Here is a 25,353-nt window from a genome sequence, read left to right on the forward strand (position 1 = left end):
ACAAATACACAGGTATCTCCCAACAACCAAATCTTAATCAAACAAACAGACGGCGGAATCTGAGGATGCGTGGCGGAAGCACCAACATTAAAATTTCTCCCACCACCGTGTCTTGTCTTTTTCTTCTTCCTCCTCCAAGATTTCTACAGTCCCCACACCGTACTTGCTTCCCCATTCGAGCTCCAATTCTCAGGTAAGGCTCGGTGGCTGAATCACAGCATCGGTTATGGAACTGGGCACATCAATTCTCGGCTCTACGGTCGGATGCATCTCTCCAAAAGCCCGCACTTGTTATGGACCCGGTTGCTCTCGGACCCGCAACTTGTTACGGTCCAAGATTCAATCTTGCGGTCTCAATTTGGACAGCAACCTTCCTCTTCGACGCATGGTCTCTGATGGGTACGTGGGAAGTGGCAGCTTTGGCGTCAACACGAACGCTAATAGTGCTCTTGGTAACAGCAGGAGCAAGATATACAAGAGGTTAGATTCTTGCTTGGTGGTGCCTCCAACAAGTGGTGGGAAGCCACGTGCCATCATCAAGTTCTTGGGTGGTGCCTTCATTGGAGCCGTTCCTGAAGTCACCTACGGGTAGTCTGTTCCGATTCTTTTATTTGCTTATGTTAAGGGTACTGTTTTTTTATTTCTTTTGACTGATTGTTTTTGGTGGTGCTGCAGCTATTTGATTGAGCTTTTGGCAAAGGAGGGGTTTCTGATCATCGCAGTGCCTTACAATGTGACCTTTGACCATGCCCGAGCTGCTAGTGAAATATATGAGAAGTTCCATTCTTGCCTAGATAATGTCTTGACATCTGGATTACCTGATGACGACTTATCTGCTGCTGATCTTGTTGATCTACCTCTCTTTTCTGTTGGTCACAGGTGAGGAATTCATCATGGCATTTCTGGTGATTAACAGTTTATATGCTCTCGTGCGTCCTTGGGTCCAACGTTATGTACCTGTGTAGCTATGTATACAGTCATGTCTACATATGAGTATGGGGACACTTTTATACGAAGGAATTGTAGCGACCAGCATGAATGAAAGCATAGCACACTAACTTTAATATATAAGTTCATTTTAAGGATGGAATATATAACTTGGTGTTCTGTGATTGAAAGTTGATCACTTTGTTGGAGTTGGTGTGCAGCAGGTGTTGGTACCACTGATAATTCCTTTTATTGAAGGTGTGAGAAATGCTGTAATGGGCATTTCTCCTCCTTTTGGGAATGCTTGAAGAATCTTACCTGTTCGAAAGGATTAAGACGATTATCGAGTTCGTCATGTTGTTGTTGGGAAGTCACAGAGTCCCACCTTTTGAGATACATAGTTCTGCTGCAGCAAAGTAGCAATTCTTTTACTGGTGCATCATTTCACTTACAGTTCCATTGTTATTCCAAGCTGGAGAAGCGACTCTGCTAGATTGCTTACTTAATGCATACTTCTCAGATTAAGAATCCCTAAATTGCACTATGAAAATCACACCCTAGGATGTAGATGACTTTATTTACATTGGTTGCATGAGCACGTGATTGTGGTCTGCGGTCCTTTTAGTAATCAATTGCGCTGCTGCGTTTTACCATTTTAGAACTCCCTTGGGAGATTCTTGAATCTTAATAAAAATTTTGGGTCTTTGATCCCTAAAACTAGGGCAATGAACATAATATATCTTTTTGCCTTCGTTGCTGTTAACCCATTTAATTCTCAAACCATTCTTGCAGCAATGGTGCACTTCTCCAAGTACTAGCTGGAAGTTACTTCTCTGAGAAGATACCAAAGGTCTGCTTATCCTTGCTTTTGCCCCTCTCCGAAATTATTGATTGAAATTGTCCTAGGCTCTTTGAGAAGCAAATCATATACATCAGCCTCTATTGATGTAAACTGCTGATTATGAAATTTTGTATGGTTTAAAGTAAATCAAGCGATTATGGAGTGTGACAGAGCATGTTGTCTCTTGTGGAAGGCCAATGCCATAATATCGTACAACAACCGACCAGCATCAGAGGCAGTTCCTTACTTTGAGCAGGTAATGTTTTTTTCTTTTAATTTCTTGGGTTTGAAGGTCATCTTCCCTTTTTCATCTCAAAGTATGCTTGTTTTATGTAGGGTCATGCATGTTTGAACATGGTTATTTCTTACATGTGATTGAACTCTCTAAGTTTGTATTGCTTGTGGCACTTGCATCTTTCTACATAAGCCGAAGAGAGCATCACAAAACATTTTCCCAAACATGCAAGATTGTTGTGCATGCAGCATTATTCTATGCTTCGTCGGTGGTGCTGTGAGTGCTCCACATTGTTTCGTGAATGTAAAAAAGCTTTTTGCATCTCAATAAAATAGCTTTTAACACGAAAGTGCTTCCGTTTTTTTACATTAAATGTTTTTAAACAATGTTGGCTTTAGTAGCTGGAGCGGGAGCTTTACTCACCTTCGTTGATTGAATAGCTGAATCCTTGTTAGAATGTTGTGTAACAGGACTTCATCATCACTGCCTTATTTAATAGCTGATAAGGAAAATACGTTCCCACAATCTTTATATGGACACCGTGATAAATAGATGCAATAAAGTAGTCGCTTTAGTTCAGCTATCTAACAGATCATTCTTCAGTTTACCAGTATTCTCAATTAGAACTAAAGTTTTCTGGATTTCTTGCAGCTGGGTCCTCTTGTTAGTCAAGTGATGCCACTTATGGAGGTTTCCCCTGTTTACAACATGGCTAGAAATGCCTCAGGTATGGGGTCTTGTGATCCTCTCATCACTGCTTGCCCTTAAAGTTAACCAGTATAATTTCGCTATCTGTTCAGTTACATCTTATTATTGTTATGTTTCATGAAAAATAATAGGAAGGTAATCATATATATGTTTGGTGAAGAAAGCTACTTTTACATGATTTGCTTCAAGATATATTCACCTTGTAAAGCAATGAGTTTGAACTGCTTTCACTGTTCTTAAAATATAGGAGATGCATTCAAAATGTTATTCGACACAGCTGGTGCAGTGATAGCAGAGTATGACCAGGAAGCCCTAGTCTCTTTGAACAAGTTCATTGATCAGTTGCCTTTAGTACTAAATCAGGTAAGTTGGATATTTGCCAGAGATCATCATCAATTTGGCTTTTAGATCCATTTCATTATTATATGAGATAAAATATAGATAAGATCTGTTATCCATATTGAAAAGCTGAGGCAACTACTGACCTAACTCTTTTTATCTTTTTCGTAGATGCATGATATCATTTGTAACCTTAAGCTTATCAGGAGTTGAAGAATACATTATCTGCTGATTTTTGTGAATGTTTTTTCCAAATCGTGAGAGCAATGTAAGATTGAGAAAAGCCTATTCCCTAGAGCCCCCCAATGGCCCCATGAAGGCACTGTTTTCAATTTTAACAGTAGATAGTTGAATTGATCGACTGGCAATTCTTTAAATGTCTGTGCATCTGAAAGCTTCACATTTCTTCTTTTAGGTATCTGAGGGGATATCAGAGTTCAAACCAACACCCTCTGAAAATCGTGATTACTGCAAGAATGCATACAATGTGCCACACACTCTTTTGGTAGGTAAAGTTACTTGTGTTAGTCTGAACTCAGAGGAAAAGAGTGTTATTTCTTGCCAAAAAGTAAGATTGACAGATGAGGCGTGGTGTTTCCAGTATGTTTTATAGATCTCGTGCCATTCTGCAGTTGAAGTTCAGTGTGGATCCTATTGATGAGACGGATTTGTTGGAAGGGACACTAAAGCCTCGAGTCGAGTCCTTTGGGGGGACATTGGAAAAGGTCCAGCTAAGTGGTAACCATATCACGCCATGCGCACAGGTAATGTCTGATAATTCAAAAGCAATACCGTAAATATATTTTATCGGCACTATAATATGAACAGGCCAACACCTGATAGGCAAGCATAATCTAATTCATTGACATTTGACCAATTACCTAAAGTTTTCTTGTCACTTTTAGTGTGTCATTAGCATTTTATAATTAGTAAGTGTCATCTTGTTCTGTCACTACTTGCTAGAGAAATCATGTATGCCTTTTTCCTCTCTTCTCTCTCAATAAATATCTCTGGATTCAATCAACTTAATCTCGTTTTGATTTTGTCTTGCCAGGAACCAAAATGGCAAGCCGGTTACCTGTATACTCCAGCGGATGCTATTGCTCAGGGGCTCAAGACTCTTTCTTTGAATGAGACTAGAGTCCTCTCTAGAACTATAAGCGACTGGTTCAGACGTTTTGAAGCATGAAATGCCAAATCCTCTGTAGTCCCTCTGTTCTCGGCAAGATTTGGCATATTGATATATAGTAGATGTCAACATAGCATGATCTGGGTGCTTCCCTCACGTATATTAGAGTTCGAACTCAAGTCATGTGTATAATAATCTACCACATTGCCGTTGCTTGCCTGATGTCTGCACAATTTTGGAGTCAATTTTGAATCCTCCCCTCATCTTTCCCTATGATGAAATGATGCGTTTCTCATTTACATCTTGACTACCATCTAAATTACAAGATGATTATCCATGGCTTCTTTTGGGGGTCCTTTCTTTTAAATAATGATGATGATGATATTGGGCAGCTGGTGTCAGATTGCTCTAGGTTGCATATATAGGCCATTAATCTGATTCCCAGAGCGGCAAGCTTGTCGAAAATCTGTTATGTTACATATTGATATGGAAATTTATGGAGACACAGTTTGTTCTCTAGATCTCTTTTTCATTACCTCAGTGCGTTCTTTATCTAATAATTACAAACAATTTGGTTGTCACTATCAAAATCACTGAAAACAAGGACAAAAACACAAGAAAAATGCTTGTGCTACGTGAGATCAGTCAAAAGACCTTATTGTAATATCTGATTACCCAAGCGGCACCACAGCAATAAATCACAGACAAATACTAGACACTTAAAATTCCATATTTAGTAATTCACAACTTGCATCTAATCTCCACCACATCAGGAGTCTCTGAATTCAACTTAACGTCTACCCAAGTGATCCTCTAGTCTAAAATTCAGCTCAACTGTTGATGACGGTGGTTGTACTAGATGGTAGGTTGAAACAAAAGCTATAATAAAGCCCACGCAGCATCAAACTTGACAATTACGAACTACTGCTTTATCGTGGAGAAAGTGTTAAAGATAATATTACGAAAATATTTCAAGTCTTCACCATGATCCACCAAGAACTGCAAGCATGCTTAGAGGGCAACCGGGTATCTGTCAATGCAGTCCAACCAGGGACTCTTATTCGGCTTCCTCACACGGCGCATCGACTTCCAAACCAGGCTGTTGCACTTGAAGCCGGAGCCGAAGGCGATCTGCCACACCCGGTCTCCCCTCCTCACCCTCTCCTTGGCCTCCAGATAGGCCAGCTCGTACCAGATGCTGCTGCTCGACGTGTTCCCGAACCTGTGGAGCGTCATCCTGGAGGCCTCCATGTTCCTGTTGCTGAGCTCGAGGTTCCTCTGGAGCTCGTCCAGGACGGTCTTGCTTGCGGCATGAACACAGAAGTGCTCGAAGGCGAGCTTGTAGTCCGGGATGTAGGGCTTCTTGGGGTGCGGCTGCGACCCGTTGCCGAAGAGGTGCCGCCACACGAGGGCGGCGAAGAAGAGGAGCTGCTCGGAGAAGGGCAGGACGAGAGGGCCAAGCGTGGTGATGTTGGTCTTCAGGGCTTCGCCGCCAATCTCCATCAGGTCCTTACTCACTCTTAGCCCCTTGAACCTCTGCTCATCTTCCTCTTGGTAAATGCACCTGATAGTATGTAGAGAGACAATCAGATTTAACCAAGATCGAAAGAGATAATTCTAGTACTGTTAGATTGATGGACTTATTAATCAAGACTCAAAGTTTTCATGGTCATAGCTGATCCCGAAACCCATGTGATTATTACGTTAGAAAGATATCATGGTCATGAATCATGATCATCAGAATCCCATTTGAAATCCAGAATCCCATCAGAATTCCGTAAACCCCCCCCAACTTTAGGTTAAATCCCAAATCTGTCTCGAACTTTTTTGTTTTAGAAAAAACCTCAAACTTTAAGTCCAGTCCCAAATCTACCCCGAATTTTGTTTTGTGTAAAAAAAATCACCAAAATTCAATTTATTTTAAAAAATATACCTCCGTGATCCTGTCCCAACTTGACATGGCACTTCCATGTCGATAAAAAATCCACATCAGCAAAGTAATGGGGTAATAGGTACAGACCGACGTCGCATTTCTACTTCGATAACAAATCCAACACATTAAAATTGTTGAAATTCTCCAAAATAAAATCATTCTAGGAAATCCATCCCCCAAAAAAATTTTAATTTAAAAAAAACCTAATTTTTAGGTTTATTCTAAATTTGCTCCGAACTTTTTTTTATCTAAAAAAACCCCATTATTTTGTTGATGTGGATTTGTTATTGACGTGGAAACGTGGAAGTGTTACTTCAAGTTGGAACTGGATCACGGAATATATTTTTTGAAAATAAATTGAATTCTAGTGATTTTTTTTACACAATAAAATTCGGGACAGATTTGAGATTGAACCTAAAATTTGGAGTTTTTTATGAGATAAAAACAAGTTCGGACAGATTTGGGAGTTGACCAAAAGTGAGGACGGAATTAGGCCTCTTTTATTGGCCATTTCTTGTTCCATTTCTGGATATGCATGTGTATGATAGGGATTGGAATAGGGGTTGAAGAGGACTAGACGTGGGGTTGCAACGAATAAGGAGCCACGTGATGGATGCAGAAATTCATTTAATGGAGGGTTGGCTGACCAAACATAACTCTCAACCACTCTCGTGTGCATCGCATTTACTCCCTCTCCCTCTCTCCTCCTTTTGGCATTGAACTGGTTTCTCAAATGGTCCCTTTCCTCCGGAAGCCCCTCGTGCGTCTCTTTCAGGTCTCGTGAAGTTACCCATGTCTCTCCCAGTTCTCGTGAAGTTATGCCGCGGGACTGCGACCCGGCGACGTCGAGACCAGGGTTTCAACCGTGTAAAAATTTGAAGATAAAACTCTTAATATCCGTGCCGTCTCAACATGTTGTCGGGGCATCGAAATTAGCAGTCGCCGGTCGCTTAATTAACTGAATGATATCTTAAGAGAACTAATGGTGGCCTAGTCTTTTGAAGTAGCATCCTGGACTTTTGTATTCACTTGTTAGTGACATTTATGTCCACCGAGAGCGCTAATCTTGGTTATCTCTACGGATACCTAAAGCAAGCGGCGTTCCTGGGAAGATTATCTATTTGTCCAAAGCAATTCGACTAAGCCCAAAGTTATCATATGGTTCCTAGCAATCGACGTACCTGAAGCTGCGGTCATCGGCACCCTTGTGCGTGCGGACCACGTGCTCGAGCCGGTACTTGGCGCGGGGGAAGTCGAGGCGGCGGTTCGAGAGCAGCACGGCTGAGCAGCCCATGCGGAAGAAGCAGTTCGGGAGGATCATGGAACGCTCCTTCCCCTGGTACCAGTTGTACCCGACCATCTCGGTGCTCACGACGACCGCGTAGTTGTTCGGGTTCGCCTGGAGCATGTCGCGGGCCAGGTCGACCGCGATGATCCCCGCGCTGCACCCCATGCCGCCGAGGTTGTAGCTGAGGATGTTGCCCCTCATTTTGTAGTGGTTGATGATCATCGCGGAGAGCGACGGCGTTGGGTTGAAGATGCTGCAGTTGACGACGAGGACGCCTACGTCCTTGGGGCGGACCCGGGTCTTCTCAAAGAGCTCGTCAAGCGCGCCGAACATGACGGCGGATGCCTCGGCGCGGCCTTCCTTCATGGTGGCGCAGTTCTCACCGGCGAGGAGGGGCTTCGGGACGTAGGTGTCGTCACCAATGCCGGAGGCGTGGAGGATCCGCCGCTGGAACTCGATGGTGGACTCGTCGAACTTCTTGGATCGGATGGCGTGGTCGATCAACTGAGCTTTGGTCACCTGAAAAGAGCGAGCGAGCGAGCGATCCTTTCATTTTATTTGATTTGACTATGAAACTGGAGTCTTGTCGGATAATAGTTAGATCGAAAGTTGGACATTAGGCAGGTAAATTTGAATCGTCGGACCATAAATTGAGAGAATAATGAAAGACGTACCAGAAAACAGTACTTAGCTAGATGGTGTACCATTTAACTATAGATAAAATCAACATCAAGGAAGCACATCGTAAGTAGTTAAGTACAATTTTAGGTGTCTGTCCACCGTATCATCCATGCGATTTGACTCCCCGAGTCACTTTCCTTGCTTTGCGCCTCGTGAGGCCTCGGTAGGTCGCTAGTTGTCAAGAGCCCGATTGAGATGTACGTGATGAACAAGCTAATTCAATTCCCACTCCCAAAAATATGCACATAGAATTGACTACGTTTCGCAGAAAATATACGTGCAAGGATCAAGAAATTAGAATACCACTCTTCTCGCTAGTCTAGATCGGTGTTTATCGCATCTGTCGTATCGCGTAAGACCTACATGTGGATCGATCTCACCGATACTTCACGTTAGACCCACTTACTGATCTTACCTAGTTAAGGTACGCACGTAAAAGCCCGATCTGTTCAAACACTGCATATGAATACGGGAGAAATAGCTTGATACGTAATAAAACACGACTTTCACTACACCATATTCCTTGCCTTTTACGTTCCCCATGCATGCAAGGACGTGGGGAAAGGAGCTTATCACCTTGAGATCGTCGTGAGGCTTATAACAAGCGAAATCGACGAGGTAGATCGAGCGAGGCCTCGACATGAAGTAGACACTGAGCGTGAACACGAACACTCCGAAGAACGAGAGCACCGTGGCCAGGTCGTCCCGCGCGTCCTCCCACAGCTTCCTCCACAGCTCCTCCCGGCTCAGGCTCCCAACCTCGGCGCCGAACACGAGCACCAGGACCGGTATGGTGGCCAGGTATACGCCGTGGTTGATCAGGTAGTGGTAGCCCAGCTTGACGTACTTGAGGTTCACCGACTGGACGAAGTCCGGCAGGCGGCGGCGGACGCGGACGGAGAACGTCGGGGACCCGGCATTGGGGCCGGAGGACTCGATGCCGCGGTCGACGATCTCGGTGGCGAGGAGGTGCTGCTCGTTGCTCGGCATGGTGGGGGGGCAGCGGGAGGAAAACGGGCGAGTCGGGGATTGGATGAAGAGTTAGGGTGATTTTGAGGTTGTGGTTTTGTATATAAAGACTAGAAGAGATGGGGAGCGGTGGGTGAGGGTGTAGTTAATATAGTCACCAACTAGTGGTGGGTGTAGTTGAAGGACCTTCAACTGCCTTAAATTCTTCATTCAATGTTTGTGGGTCGAGACTTCAAAAGGTCCAAACTGGCGCCAGCGAACAGGGCATGCGGCCCTGCGAGTCAAGGGATCGGGGGCGGGAGCCAGAGAGTATCAGGTCTGGGGTTCGATCCCCGTGTACATAGAAGAGAGGAGTGAGACCAGAAAAAAAAATGGGTGCTACTTAGTTGCCCCCTCTCTCTCTCTCTCGGGTACGTATATGTGACTAAACATGCATATTACGTCCACGTTTGAAACATCCCACGTCGTTCAAAAATGGGGTTTATATGCTCTCTATGTACGTGCGGTCTTCCTTTGATACCGTGTTCAAATGTCCGACCCGAGAGCTTAATAATGTCCTTTTCGATCAAAGTAATTGTAAGATGCTAACGATAACGATCGCGTCAAGCACAATCGAGAGGCTCGATTTCATCTTCGAAGCATGGCTGCACATGCCAAGAGAAAACCCCGCGTCTTGAATAATCAAAAATCTCCATTATTGCGTTCATTATCTGGTATACTTGTTAATCAAGATAGCAGCAAGAGCAAGGAACTCCTCGCCAGCCAACTACTACTATTATGAACGGCTTCTCTATGTCTGTTAGTTTATCACGATTTGCATTTAATGAAAACCTTGGCACCATCCATATGCGATGGGCATTGTATTATTAGTTCAGCTACCACCTAATTCGACCTTCTGTCTCCCGCTCGGCATTCAATAAACCCCATGCATGCACAGTCCTTTCCCTAGCCTAGGTTTTTGTGGCGCACGCAGCTTTCTTATCAAGAGTACTGTCACGTAGGATCACCCTCGTTCCGTTGACTTGCTCCGCTGTCCATGCCCGTGTTCATCAAGTCCGCCCTCAAAGCCTTGGTGCCCGTGCCCGATGTCCCGGAACTCAAGCTCAGGTGCATAAATGCTGTGCTTGGATCCACGATGCTCGAGCTCTGATCCTCGGCACTCAGAATCGGGTTCACCAAAGCCATGCTCGGGTCCTCTGTGCTCAGGTTCGGGTCCTCAGTTAACGAAATGTTCATTCTAATAAAATATTTTTTTAAAACGATTTCGAATTTTTAATTATTTTTATTTTTTATGATCTTTTTTTTTCTTTTTGCTTCTTCCTCGGCCGGCTACTGGCCACGGGGCGAGGGATGAGCTCGCCCAAGGCCGGCGAGGCTCAACCTCGCCAGATTTTGGCAAGCTCAAGCCTCACCGGCCTTGGGCAAGGCTCCATCTCCCTAGATCCGACTAGGTCGAGCTCACCTAGCTTGCCGGATTTGGCGAGGCTCTGGTGACCTCGGGTGAGGTTCGAGCTTGCCGGCCTAGGACTAGGTCATCCCTTGGCGACCAACCGAGAAAGAAGGAAAGGAAAAAAAAAGAAAATAAAATTAAAAAAATTCCAATTTTTTGATAATTTTCCCCAGGAAAATTAAATCAAATTTTCTATACCAAACGGCGGGAAAATATTTTCTAGTCTATTTTTAGATTTCAGCCAAATACTGGAAAATATTATCATTTTCCAGAATTGTCACATTTTTCGCAAATCTCCGTTTGTTTAGCGGAAAATGAGTGATTTGAAAAACTTTATCCTAAAAATAATTACTTGTATTGCTTGGAATAATTAGCCGATGAAAAATATATTCATTATCGATTACAACTTATATCTAAATATTTATGTTGACGACTGAAATAATTTTCGTTCATTTATTTTTATAAGTGATATAAACGATCATTTTTAGGAAAATATCTTCCAAACCATTCAATTTTCACAAAGAAAACGGAGCCTATGTAAAGTATTCGCTGATGCCAACATGTAGAAGGAAAGTATTTCACACAATGAGTTCTTTGGAGACGTAAAAGGGGTGCAATCATTTTTCGATAAAGTGATCGTGTGTTGCTTGTAAATAAGAGAATCCATCTTCGGCTTTGGAATTATCAAATGTTGAGGTGTGGTTCATACTCCCTATCGACTTTTTATAGTTTGGGCTCGTATTTTATTGACAGTTTAGACTTAGACCCATGAATAGCCACTGAGTATATATAATCTCTTTCTCTATTGAAAGTTGTAACAAAGAGGTGGGAGGTGCTATAGTGGAATCTTCTATTGGATATAGCTAGGGGTGAGCATGGTCCGGATGGGCAGTTCCCACCCTAGAACCAAGAATCGCCCATTAAGGACTGGTTCCAAAAATTGGATTCGAGAACCGCTTGTTGGTTCCATGGATCCACCCGGGAATCGGACCGCCGGTCCGGTCCGGTTCTTGGGTGGATCCATGGAACCGGTCCCACCAACCAAGGACGGAGACGGAGACGGAGATGGTGAGGTGAGTATCGACCGAAAAGAGTGAGAAAGTGAGAGTAAGTGTAAGGCGAAAGCGAAAAAAAGGTATTTCTCGACTCAATGTGAGGCCGTGAGCGTCAAGCGAGTTAGGATTAATTTAGAGATTTATGATTATTTTTATAAAAAAAAATTAAAAATTAAATAAATAAATATATTATATTATATTATCATATTATCGGTCCGGTCCGGGTGAACGAGTGGGTGGTTCCACACCTGGAATCGGGAACCGGATTGGTACCCACCGGTTCCCAAAAATTAGAACCGGGAACCGGACTGGTTTGTTTAGGAACCACCGGTTCCGATCCGGTCCCGAGCGGTCTGGGCAGCTCCCGGTTCTTTTGCACACCCCTAGATATATCTCTAGTTTAAGAGTGAACCGGAATAAAATACCGTATCTCGATTTCTCTTCGTCGTTTTTACTCTCTATTTCATTGTATTTGCGCGACTAATCCTAACATCAAATTGTGGTCAATAACGTGTGATGATTAGAGACGATGATTTTACCAATAGGCGTGCACGAAAAATTGTGCATCTTCGCACGGCCGGATTTATATAAGAAAAGTGCCACGTGGCGAGCACCCTCTTAGCTCCGGCTTTTTTATTATATATAATAGATGATAGATTACCTGAAAAATAAATCGACACCTTGTTTCAAGGATAATTCTTTTGTAGGTGCTTAGATTATTTGGCATTTGTCGCACAATTTAGCTGGTCATTATTAGTAGTCGTCCTGGTTCGATCTTCCTCCCATGTTGCTCGTAAAGAGGCCAGGCCCTTCACATGCCCCACCCTCGTTCCTTTATCTTTTCACTCATTAAGACTTTATTCCACCATTTCTTTTTTTGCTCGGACACTCTCTTCCGCATTGAATTGACCGCATTATCCTCGGTGGGCCCCACGTTCGATCTAAAAGTGTCTCTTTCCTTCTTCTTTTTTGTCCGATTTTTTTCTTGATTTAGTAAAAAGAAATAAAACTACCTATGCCCCTCCCAAACAACTTCTCTTCTCAACCTACTCTCTATTTTCCACTTGCATGAGAGTTCAACCAATAGTTGTAATGTCACTAATCATACATCAGAGTAAGGAAATGTCAGTTTTATTTGCACACTGTTTACTTTATTTCCCATAGATTCTCCTCATGATCGTGAATTTTTCGACTTCGGCTTTCAATAAAACTGTACGAGAATTTACTTAAAGATTGAATATTGTATGCATACACACAATTTACTCATCTTTCATTATATTATTTTCTGCAGTGCAGTCACTATGGAAGGCAACATTCAAGAGGACCCACCAATTTGCTTATATGTATCTATTAATTATAAAAATGACGGAGAAGAGTATCAATCGTGTTAACATGTTCATTTTAAAGTTTCTCGGTAATCAATGAAAAGATAATATTCAATGTAATAATGTTTTAGGGAGCCTTTTCTTTTGTATTTGCATGATAATAGTGCAAGTTTATAATTTTTAATGTACTTAACTCCGTCATATTTTTAATTTCTTTTTATAAATTTCTTTTAAAAATCGTGCAATGATGGCATGAAAAAAGATTGGACCATCAGATTCACCGAATAAAATGAAAGTTGAGCAGTCAAATGCGCGTGCTATAATGTAATGACAATATCAAAGCTACAGTTTAACCAAAAGGTATTCATTAAAACTATGAGGTGATTCTTTTTTACTCTTTAGGTTTTTTTTTTTTAAAAACAAATGGTTTCCTAACACAGAATAAACAAAAGAAATATACAACTCATTAACTTAATAACACAATAACTAATTGGTTATCTGCCAAATCAACTATCTTTTGGAAAAGAGAGATACTGATTTCGTCCCAAATGGGAAAAAAAGAAGAAGAAGAAACCACAAAAGAAGAAAAAAGAAAAGGTAAGAAATGATTTTAAATCAAGAGTGGACCCCATATTTGACTTTAGCCGTTATTATTTGAGAGAGTCGTGGGTAGTTTTGTCTTTTAGTCAAATTTAAATGAAGAAAATAAAAGAAAAAAATAAGAAATAATTTTAAATCAAGAGCGAGACCCACAAGGGATAATGTGGTCAATTCAAGATAGTAGAGGTGTTAAAAGCCAAAAAAATGAGTGGAAAAAACGCGAGTCTTATTATATTGACCGTACATATCTTCACGTCCTCAATTTCTTTTTCAAACTATAATTATGATAAACAAATACTTTGTAATCGAGTTTTGACATTTGTGCCTATATATAGTTAGGCGAAATACAGTTGTTTAGGAAATATTCTGTTTTTGATCTTGCCTTACGTTGTTCTTTACACAGACTTCTCTTGCATTTAAGATACATATATACACACTTATCTCGTTATGAAACATGTAAATTCTCCAAACTTGGACATCTTTTACAAAAATTATTCTTGCATACTTAGCCAATCATATCTGTAATATATGGGCCCATTAAATAAACCCAAACGCAGCCCATGTCTCTCATAAAAGCCCAAGACCATGTAACCTAGTCTTCTTTCCTCCTTCAACAGCTCATGTATTTGAAGCACAAACGAAAAGAGAAGAGAGGGATTGGCGACAAGAAGAAGGGGAAAATAAAAAGAAAGAAGAGAGAAAAAATTTTTTGCACATACACAATCTAGACGTCCCAAGAAGCCGAATCAACTGCGAATTGCAATGCCTAGTAAGTATTTAGCCTATTATTCGGTTAATTGGAGTAATTTTCAAAGATAGGTCTTAAATTTGGAGTTACGTGAAAGTTGAACTGCGAGGTTCGATTGAAGAGCTATTAAGCTTTAGATCTATATGGAAATGACAGATAAGGGCGTTGTGGAGTTGTGGAGTTTCACAAAAATCGATTCCGAAGTACATTTTGATCGGAATGAATTTCCGAAGTTTTGTATGCGAGTTACGCGTAACAGATAAAGATGAACGTTCGTTATGAACGAGTTTCTTCGTTAGTGCGTAGGTGTCATTTTATCGATAGATAAACGTAGTTTAGTCGTATTGTTCGTTAGAGCAACGTATTACTAGGTTTTTAATATAGTTTTTTGAATAATTGATAAGAAAACGAGGGAGTCAGCCCGAGTAACCATAGTAGGTTGGTTTTCAGCTTTCCCAAGTGAGTGTATTATCTCTTCTTCGAATTTATAAACTCATATTTCGAAAGTAACATGGATTATATATAATATGAGTTATGAAATGACACTTTTATTTTATAAAAGTCAGGATTTGGCATTTACTACCTTTCAGTTATTTGAGAATGGTTTGAGAAACATGTTATGAAAGGTGTCATGAAAGCTTATATACATGTATTGCTTTGTGAACGGGTTTATGTAATGAATTGTGAAATGATTTGAAAGATGTTTTGTGAATGGCGTTACAAAAAGTTATAAATAGCGATGTGTGAATTGGGTAAATGAAAAATTATGAAATGGTTCGAGAAATGCCTTGTGGAATATATTCCGTTTGACGAACAAAATTGAGAAAGATTATATGATTTGGTTTACTCATTTCATTCATCTTACTTACTTTTCAAGTTCTTCAACGTACCGTAACTAGAACAGGAGCATTTACGTTATCAAGAGGACATATTGATACTGGGATCTTTTAATATGAATTGTTCATATCCATGATGAACTCTCGAGTTAGTTATTTGTTCGAAATGTATATATATATATATCTTTTTGATGAATTATAAAAAAATCATGATATCGTAATCAAATGACTTTCTATCAATTATATATTCATTTGTGCTATGGGTACGTTGGAGGCTGCATTGAAAAAGGACCGCCGTGTCATTGTTCTATATATTGTCGATGAGCTGAGGGTGCGGCAATATCTCAAACGTCACGTGCGCTACATACCCGCACGGGGAGGTCCGTACTTTAACTATGACGTCACACTGTCGTGGGCTGAATCCATCGTGCCTGGTCCCAGGTCAACTTGAACATGCCCAAAGAATAGAACTCCACGAACATCTCGACATCTCCCACAGGACGAGCAGCAGTCGAACGTCCGTGTCTGCGGTGCAGTCCAGTACATCCCATCATTTCTACAAAGCCAGCCCGTACGTAGCCATGAAATCGTCACTCCTTGAACGTGGAGTTACGAGTCCAAGTTGAGTAGCGCGTCAGATCCACCCACGAACGACGAAGCGAGTTCGTCGTGCAGTTCGTGCGCATGCATGGTCGCAACGCAATGATGCCTGAAGTCACGTTAGGTCTTTTACTCTTTAGGGTTTCCTGTTCTTCTTCTCTGAGCAAAACGCAGATCGAGAGTCAATTCAGTCCCACTATTACTATTTTATTAACCGTGTGTGAATGACGTGAGGATCGAGATCAGAAGACACCGAGGTCAACGGGTTCGACCCTAAATCGATGTGCTAAAAGTAAACTGCAATTTTTTTAAACGATTCAAAGACAGGTCAAGCTATTTGAATATGACGAACTGCCTGCCGATTAGGTCAAAAACAAGTTCTTGGGAATAATTAAACCTTTGCCCTGGATACCCTTTTGAACGTTGGGCAGGTTCGGCACCACGTAAAAAGTGCTTGCGACATGCGCGCGTTAGCCATCGATCGCGAACTCGAGCATTGACCGATTGGTATGAAGATGTCGAATCGCGTATGACTTTACGTAGAAAAGCCAGCTCGGAATTTCCATCGCCAGAGCGAACGTGGAGAAGAGCACAGTGTGTGCGCTCAAGCATTGACCGATTGGTATGAAGATCTCGAATCGCGTATGACCTTACGTAGAAAAGCCAGCTCGGAATTTCCATCTCCTGAGCGAAAGTGGAAAAGAGCACGGCCCGTGCGCTCACGCCGCGTCGCAGTAGGTCCGGCATACATTAGTTGAGAGCTCGAGAAGTCGCGAATATCCCATGCTTTCGCTAGAAAAAGAGAGACAAGAAACAAAAACGTCGCGGTCAAACCTACGGCACAACCATCAGCGGTATCGATCCTAACGCGTTGCTCTTGTTTAGGTTGCTTTTCTTATTCCATGTTGGATTCATCGTCGTCATCATGATGTTTCTTGGACCCTCTGCAGACAGGGATTGCCGGACCCCATCTGGATCCCTTTATTTATAGAGAGATCTGCGTCACGTATGACGCAGAGAAAACGTTGCGTGGTCTGCATTTGGCATTCTATCGAGCAGAAAGAGAGAGTCATTGGGTAGTTGGAGGAAAAAGGGACGAGGCGAGTTTTTTTTTAATCACTTCGAACAGTCACGGAAAGCAATTGCGTGCAATATCATATGATCATATTTCCTAAAGCTGGTCGTATTTGACAATCATTAGTTTATCCCTGCAAAGGTTTGACTCGTGTGTTTTAATTTATTTATATGGGTTCGTCAACAATGTCCATGCTTGTGCTAATTAGACGCGCAAGTTGATCTATATCGGGCAAGTTTTTTGAGTGGTATTTCGAGTTCTTGTGCTTGTGCTAGAGGCACTTTGACCCAGTGATTTCGAGTTCATCTCGATTGATCCTTACGGACGATGCGCGCATGCAACCTCTGTCCACGGGCATTGGATATGGGCTCCATCCCGAAGCGGAAGCGATTGAATGCGGTCGTTATCAATAAAATAATTTCGTCATTCGGTCGAACCTTGTGCAAAATGCCTTCCCCTTTTTCTCCGGATAACAATTCCGGCCGTCTGATCCAATAGCCTCCCCCGTCAGATAGAAAGCGCAATTTTCGCGCCCGCAAATCGACTCCCGACGCGACACGAGCGCGAGAGAAAAAGGGGCAGCAATGAATCGACCCGACACAAAAGGCGGGACCACGCCCCATCGATCGGGATCGAGGGGTCGTTTTAAATTTTCCAAAACCGTGATACGAATTCGATTACAATTTTCTCTCTCTCTCTCTCTCTCTCTTTTTCTCCTCCTCCTCCTCCTTCTTCTTCTTCTTCTTCGTCACGTCGTATTTTCTTGGGGCAACATTGTGGACTGTGTGGGAAAATAACGAAATTTTCGGGACTGTGCCCGGGGCAAAAGGTCAAAGCGATGTATGATGCACGTGGGGGTGGATCCAAATTAAAAGTTTGGACAAGACGTTGGATACTGCCGTGTCGTTTCCTGTCCGGTCTATCCTGCTGCTCCCACGCGCCTTCATAGTTATCAGGGCATTACATTCTTCATACCCACTATCGAATTGACGATCGGTTTTTGTTTTTTTCAATTAAAGTGGCCGTGTTTTTTATATCAAATTTTAACGAAAATTTTACTGTTTTTAGTATATTTTCTTTTACTCAAAGGATACGTGCACCAGAGTACGTTCTCACAGCTTATTGCGGAAGCGCAATTAAGCCCTGAGATTTTCCAAAAGCCACAATCAAGTTACAAAGCTTATCAAGCTGGTGTAGTCAGGTGCAGTTTCTGTTTGTCAAGTTGGATGGAGTAAATGAAAGGACTCGGTTGCATAAATTTGACAAGTTTCGGGACTTGGTTGCACTTTTTGAAAGTTGTAGGACTTAATAGCACTTTCGTAACAAGTTTTAAAATTTGATTGCACTTTTTAAAAGTTATAGAGCTCAATTACACTTTCGTGATAAATTTTTCATTTCATTTATTTTTACATCGTATATTTTTTTTCTCATTTTCTATATTTTTCTAATTTCTACAAGGATCAAGGATAAAATAGAGATTTCTTTTTATATCGTTCACGAGGGGTTTTGTGCGATATCATAGGGATAATAACACAAACAGTCCTTGAAATTTGATCTAATGCGCAATGTGGTCCTTGAACTTTTAATCTGTTCAATGTAGTCCTTGAACTTTATCCTAATGTTCAATGTGGTCCATAAACTTTTAATTTTGTTCAATATAATCCCTAAAATTTTGGTACATATTCGATGTAGTCCCTGAAATATACGAAAATGTTCAATGCACTCCCTAAACTTGCTAAACTTGAATTAATAGAATGACTACACTGAACATTTTCATATAGTTTAGGAACTGAGTTGAACATATACTAAAAGTTCAGGGATCACATTACACATTCGGTTAAAGTTCAAAAACTGTCCGTGTCATTTTCCCGTATAAATGAACGGCACGTGGCCAAGTTGCCATCGTGAAAACAGCGAATGCACTCCACGCGCCGAGAGAGAGGCAGCTCCGGGCATGTGGTCCGCCAACGCCGGGCACGAGGGAACAATACAATGAAGAACTCAACTCAGCTGCCCCACCTCCCCCAGAAATTTCCAACATGCTCTTTACCGGCCCTACCGCGTCTCGCCATGTCAGCACGCCCCCGACAGGTCCACGTGTCACCCTCGCCGAGCCAAGCGACCGATCAACACGCTTTTGGCGACGGCGAAGCACCCGAGCTCGGACCGAGGGTCAACTATATATGCCCCTCCCTCGCAGCCGCCAAATCCTCACAATTCTGCGCATTGTCCATTTTGATGAGTGTAACCTCACACCCGATAGAAATCGAGGGGATCCCCTCGATCAAGATCGTCAAGAATCTCTCGTCTCCAGTGTATTTGCGTCGGTTTCCGTGATGGACGGGGCGACTGGAGCCTCGGAGCGCCAGGGGGATGCCGGCGGCTCCCGGTACAAGGGGGTGAGGCTGCGGAAGTGGGGGAAGTGGGTGTCGGAGATCCGGCTCCCGAACAGCCGGGAGCGGATATGGCTCGGGTCCTATGACTCCCCCGAGAAGGCCGCGAGGGCCTTCGACGCGGCACTCTACTGCCTGCGGGGCCGGAACGCGCAGTTCAACTTCCCCGACAGCCCGCCCGACTTCCCGGGGGCCCAGGGCCTCACCCCTCCGGAGATCCGGGCCGTCGCCGCCCGGTTCGCCAATGAGAGCTCGGGGCGGGGCGGAAGGAACGACGACGGGCGGGGGCACCGCGCGTCGCCGTCGGCAGCTCGAGGAGGAGACAACGATGGGAATGGTAATGACGGCGGGAGCAACGTCATGGACTGGTCGTTCTTGAATGCGTTGGACGACAACGACTGTGCTGGCTCTGGATTCGGGCTTTACGGTGGACTGGACTATGCGTGTGGTCACGAGTTGGCGCCTCCGCCAGAAGCATCGGCAACGACGAATAACGCAGACGACGAACAAGGGGGTGGTGGCGGCGAGGGTTTTTATTGTCACGAACCATCATTTCTCTGGAACTTCTGAAAAGCTTTTCAGATGCAAAACTACTTCGGCGATATTTTATCAGTAGCCGGAGGAAACTCATCTTGTGCTGTCTCTTTTTTTTTCAAATCTTTTTGCCTTGCGTTGATTTTTACACGATGACAATAAAGAAGTGGATCAACATAACAGGTTGCTTTAGGGTTTTTATCGTTAATGTTGCAGAACAAGTCCGTCTGTAAGTGCATACCATCATCGTGTATCATCGTGTACGTAAAGGTTTCAGACACAAATAATGCAGATACGTTTGCTTGCCTCCTTCCTTGTTCTTAAGATTCAAGAAGCAGATGGAACTAAGCGCATGCAGGAGAAAGCTGCCATCATGACCACATGCACGTCGTTATCAGAAGGACCACATTGAACACATGCACTCTGAACTATCATTGTCAAAGTGTCCAATATGCCGAGTAAAGAGCAAACCTCTCTATAACCAAACAGACGGCCGTCGTTTTCCTTTTCCTCATACGAGGGGCTTATCCATTAGGTCAAAGGACGCGATTGGTCGTTTAGTCACGGGCCTCGCCGCGATCTTTGGCCTGGCAACAAACACGTTAGGGTTCGTGCCAAGGAAGAAACGTTCATTGTTTCGATGGAGACACGTTCGATCTCCAAAGCATTGATAGCGAGCCGCGGAAAGAGTTCCAGGGATGGTTCTCACGTCGGTTTCGATTCACAGTGGAATAACGTTCCATCGAAACTGGTTGCTGCGATCCAAAATAAGTTGTCGACCCCGGCTCAAATCGAATCCATCGGAGCAATGCTAGGGCTATTAATTGGTGAAGACCGATATGCCATTAGTTTGTAGAATGATATATCGAATCGAGTGGAAATTAAAGTGTATGAGATTCAAACGCCTGAATTAAAAATAGACCAATCACTTTGTGAAATAATTATAATTTTTATATATCTAAAGTATTATTTATCAATCCATAAAAGTATAATTACAACCAAACCATTGATTTCAACATGTTATCAGTCCAGTTGGATTAACTGCTAAAACCAAAGCCACATTGACGTAATAGCATGGGGATAATTACCCAATCGGTGATAAACATATTGTGCATGTGTTACTTTAATCATAAACTGTTCGATTTTATCAATTTAGTTCTAAACCTTTGCATGATATTTCTATCTAGTCCTTCGGGTCAATTTTCGCCAAAAATCGCTAACGTGATGTTCCAGTCATCGCCGGCCATTCTACATGGACACGGCCATGTCAACGATTTCCGGCGAAAATGAATAAGGACTATATTGGAACTTCGCGCAGAAATTTATGACTTAATTGACAAAATAAAAAGTTTAAAACTGAATTGGCATCCGTACAATAAGTTTAGGACCGATTGTACAATTTCGCCCGTCGTTTGATCGAAGAAATAATGATTCGTGGATTAAGAGAAGAAAGACACAACTCGTACATGAGTAGAGACATGACTCTACCAAAAGAAGCAACTCTATTATCAATAATACTTGATCACATTAATGATAAGAAACACACCACTTCATGTCTCTCTAAGGAAGAAAGAGAACATAAAACCATCGCCAATTTTCTCAAAACTTAGGAATGTCGGATCCTTTGCCTTCATTAAGGCATACACTTTGCACTGTAGGAGATCAAAAGACTAACGCTTGACATTTGGAACACAAATAACTTTTAAAGAATAGGGAAAAAGGGTCTACTTGTTGTCCTTGTAGTTTCGCGCTTTTCTTAATCAAATTGCTGTACTTTTGATTTGTCTAATTAAGTCTTTATACTTTCACAAATTTTCTAATCAAGTTCCTCATACACCAATTCTAACCAAATCTAGCCGGTGTGGTTTCGGACAATATCGTTGTGTGACGTGGACAAAAAAAAATTTCAATGCGGACGTCCACGTGGGTATCCACATTGGTTAAATTTTATCCATTTCACACTCCGACACTATCTACATTGGCTAAATTTTTCCATACACATTCACATGGGTATCCGCATTATATTTTGGCATCGCTCAACAATCACGTCAGCTAGACTGATAGGATTTTGTGTCGGAGGGACTTGATTAGAAAATTTGTGAAAGTAAATTGACTAGATTAGACAAATAAAAAATATAGCGACTTGATAAAAAAAAAGCGTGAAAGTACCAGGAAGAAAAAGTATTATTTGTCTAAAACTAGGCAAGGCAAAATATAGGTTTTTGCTCTTTTACCTCAAGGTGCACGCAAATACACGATTATGACATCAGTGACAGGTTTCGAAATTGAATAATGTGAGATATAACCAATCAAAATATAGGAAAGGCAAAATTATATGTGGGAAAGTTGATGAAGGTTTTTTGTAATTTTCCTAAAAATCACAATAATTTTATGTCTGTAAGCTACGAAGGTGGAAAAAATGGAGTGTATCCAAATAAAAAGGGTGGTTGTTATGGCATATGCAAACACGTATTTACGGAAAACTGTCCAATTAATATTAAACATATTATACAGATGTCAATACAGTCCTAAACTTTTCAAATTCGCCAATCTAATCCTAAGCCTTTGCGCGATATTCCAATGTAGCCATTCCGATCAGTTTTCCCTGAAAATCACTTATGTGGTGACGTGCCGCGTAGGACAACCAGCGATAGCCGGACCGCCGCATCAACGGTCCCCGGCGAAAATCGATCGGAAGGACCACATCGGAATTCCGAGCAAAGATTCAAGACTACATGGGCAAAACCGAAAGACTTTGGATTGAATTCACATCCGCGCGATACGTTTAGGATCGATCGAACAATTCCGCCCCTGCGTAATCTACATCCAACGAGAAAACCCTTTTCACAATCCACAAGTGGACATCAAACGAACACGTGTGTCTCCCTCTAAGCACCATGTGGAGACCCAGATGCATCAATTTGGGAACGAAACGCTCCCCCAACATTGGCAAAATGTACTTACCGCAACCCATTGCACACCCCGAAAGTCTTTCGATCACAACGCACTGAACAACAGGAACGTTTGAATCCGGCCAGCAAAGAGAAGAAGCTCGTGCATGTGAAAAGAGCTGCAAGGAACACCGCGTTCACTTTCCCGCCGCCCCAACTCCCCTGTCTTTCTCTTGTGTCGTCGAGTCCACCCGCGACAAGGGCCAAGAAAGCCGTCGAACGAGAAGAGAAGGAGAACTTGAAGAGCGTCGGACTGCACGAACGAATACGGTCTATGATCAAGATTGGAAATGACAGTGCGTGTGAAACCGAGAACCAGTGAGGAAAATTTGTCTCGAACGCGTCACCTGAGATTTGAGGATTGGAGGGGTAACCGTCCAATCCCTTTTTCTTCTCGCTTTTTCCCATGTTAAGAGGAGCGGTCAAACATGCGAAAGTTCGTCAAACTATACTAGAGAAGTACTGCAGTATCTAACAACGGAGGGGAGCATGGACAGTGATGCTTCTCAAGAAGGAACACGAGGAAGAGTTCGAGTCAAACAATCATATGTCTTTGCTCGACCATTTCGGTCAACGCTTTCCTTTGCCTTTCTTAGACGTCATGCATGAGCTTATCAGATTGATGGAAAGGACCCGGTTTGGAAATGTTATGAAAGACTTGAAACTGTTTAAATCAAGTGTGTGATCAATCATGGGGTCACTCAAGGGTTTAATCGAGACTTATAAAGCAGATTGTGTTTTATTAAGAGATGGGATCATATGGGTTTAAGTCCTAATGAAGGTTATGACTTTTAAGTTGTGATAATAGTCGGATTATTTGAACGAATAACAATTATTTCAACTACAAATGCTTTAGGCGATGCTAATACCGCGCCCATTTTGGCTCCACATGCTCCCTAAACGATTGAACGGCAAAAGTACTCTTCGTGGGTGCCACATCTTATGGCTTTTTTGTGCAAGAATTCACTAGAGATCGAAACATTGAAATTTTTTTTGGATAAAGTTACTAAACAGCCCTTTATTATCTTGTGAAATTTCCTCAAAAATTACACCAAATCCAAACCCAACTTAAAATCCCCTTCTCTATCCCCACCACCCCTTCTATCTACATTCTATATTTATTATTGAAATGTTGAACCGGATTAAATAATAATCATCTTAAAGGCGTTGTTGGAATAATATAAAATTGATTATCGGTGAGATAGAGCACGTCAGTTGCTGGATGAGAAGGTTGCAAGCATTAAAGAAGAGCCATAAAGACTTCAAGATGGCTTCCATTTTTCTTTGTCAGATTAAGCTAATTTGTTTTCTTTTAAAATGATGTGTGAGCTGTTATGTCTTTTTTATTAAAGGTTATCATTGGAGTTCGTAAGATTCAATTCCTATATACATAAATGAAATCATGAGTTGTAAATCAAGCCATAAGCCCAAAACCATAAAAAGAAAGCATTCTCAATAAGTTCTCCCTCCAATTTCTATTTGTGCTCTTATTCCAAGTTTCTAAAGTTTATATTAGTCTTTTGGTTCCAACATTTGGTATCAGAGCTAGAACTTGCATCCACCAATTCGGTTCAATTGTAACTTCCAAAGTTGAACGAGAGGAATTTCAATAACTAATCCATCCAGATAAATGTTCTTTTCAAATCGCAAGATTTGTGGAATTTAATGGAGAGCGGCTACACCGAAGTGGCTAATGTTGAAGCATTCAATGCTTTAAGAAAGGAGGAGAAAGATTCATTGGTGGAGTTCTGGAAGAAATATCATAAAGCATTGTTTGCAATCTTTTAAGCCGTAGAAGAAACGATATTTGAAAAAATATTGAGCGCAAAGACCGCAAAAGCAGCATGGGATATTTTGCAACAATCCTACAAAGGCGATGATCATGTCAAACGAGTGCAGCTTCAAACACTTCGAGGAGATCTTGAGTTTTTACACATGAATGACTCTAAATCAATCTTGGCTTATTTTGATCGTGTGCAAACCACTGTTAACCAATTAAGAGTTAATGGTGAAGAACTCCAAAATATGCGAGTCGTAGAAAGAATCTTGAGGCCTTTGACCAAAAGATTTGACTACATTGTTGTGGTGATCGAAGAAGGGCAAGATGTGTTAACTATAACATTGGAGCGGTTGATGTCAAAAGTCCGTCAGTTTAAATCCAGAGCAAGCATTGTAGAGTCGGGTTGCTCAATCAAACCAAGGAGGCTGTCAAGGTGGTAAAATCGAAAAGTCTAGGACCAATTTCAAATCCGCACGTAGCCTTTGGGACCGATCGAACAATTTCCCCCATCGCATATCTATATCTAACAAGAAAATCCTCTTCACATTCCACAAGTGGACATCAAATTAACGCACGCCTCCCTCTAAGCACCATGAGGAGACCCCAACATGCATTTATTTGGGAACGAAACACTCCCACAACATTGGAAAATGCACTTAGCCCAACCATCGCACACCCCGAAAGTCTTTCGATCACAACGCACTAAATGTGTTGAGATACACATGTGAGTTGTATTAGAGAATCCCACATCGGATAATTGATGTGGTGTTGAGTAGTTAATATATCCTAATTGACTCATAACTCATTGGCTTAAACTTTTTAGTAAAGGTGGGTCCAATTAGATATACTGACGGACTCGGGCTTGGACTTGGACTTGTGCTCTCTCTTGGCGATTGCCCCAGGTGTAGGTATCGGGTTTCTGCTGCGCATTCCTAACAAATGGTATCAAAGCCAAT

At 42.1% G+C, this 25,353-nt stretch overlaps 3 protein-coding genes across 3 annotated transcripts; 2 read left to right on the forward strand and 1 right to left on the reverse strand.

Annotated features, from left to right (window-relative positions):
* The first annotated feature begins 7 nt into the window (after positions 1-7).
* On the forward strand, positions 8-4,478 carry LOC115688646 (uncharacterized). Its single transcript, XM_030614531.2, has 9 exons — positions 8-588; positions 676-879; positions 1,720-1,777; positions 1,962-2,024; positions 2,655-2,730; positions 2,959-3,074; positions 3,466-3,555; positions 3,683-3,814; positions 4,105-4,478. Exons 1-9 carry the CDS (start codon positions 227-229, stop codon positions 4,237-4,239), a joined length of 1,236 nt encoding a protein of 411 aa, XP_030470391.1. The 5' UTR covers positions 8-226; the 3' UTR covers positions 4,240-4,478.
* A 342-nt stretch (positions 4,479-4,820) lies between these two features.
* LOC115688645 (3-ketoacyl-CoA synthase 10) lies at positions 4,821-9,139 on the reverse strand. Its single transcript, XM_030614530.2, has 3 exons — positions 8,658-9,139; positions 7,294-7,919; positions 4,821-5,743 (listed from the first exon to the last, which is right to left on the reverse strand). The coding sequence occupies exons 1-3, from the start codon at positions 9,069-9,071 to the stop codon at positions 5,191-5,193; spliced, it is 1,593 nt and encodes a 530-aa protein (XP_030470390.1). The 5' UTR covers positions 9,072-9,139; the 3' UTR covers positions 4,821-5,190.
* Positions 9,140-18,972: 9,833 nt separating this feature from the next.
* LOC115688647 (ethylene-responsive transcription factor ERF017-like) lies at positions 18,973-19,975 on the forward strand. Its single transcript, XM_030614532.2, has one exon. It carries the CDS (start codon positions 19,076-19,078, stop codon positions 19,700-19,702), a length of 627 nt encoding a protein of 208 aa, XP_030470392.1. The 5' UTR covers positions 18,973-19,075; the 3' UTR covers positions 19,703-19,975.
* Positions 19,976-25,353: the final 5,378 nt, after the last annotated feature.

Source organism: Syzygium oleosum, unplaced genomic scaffold (genome assembly GCF_021117445.2).
Source record: "Syzygium oleosum isolate NSW1041296 unplaced genomic scaffold, Sole_v2.1 Sole_v2.04, whole genome shotgun sequence".
Classification (NCBI taxonomy): domain Eukaryota; kingdom Viridiplantae; phylum Streptophyta; class Magnoliopsida; order Myrtales; family Myrtaceae; genus Syzygium; species Syzygium oleosum.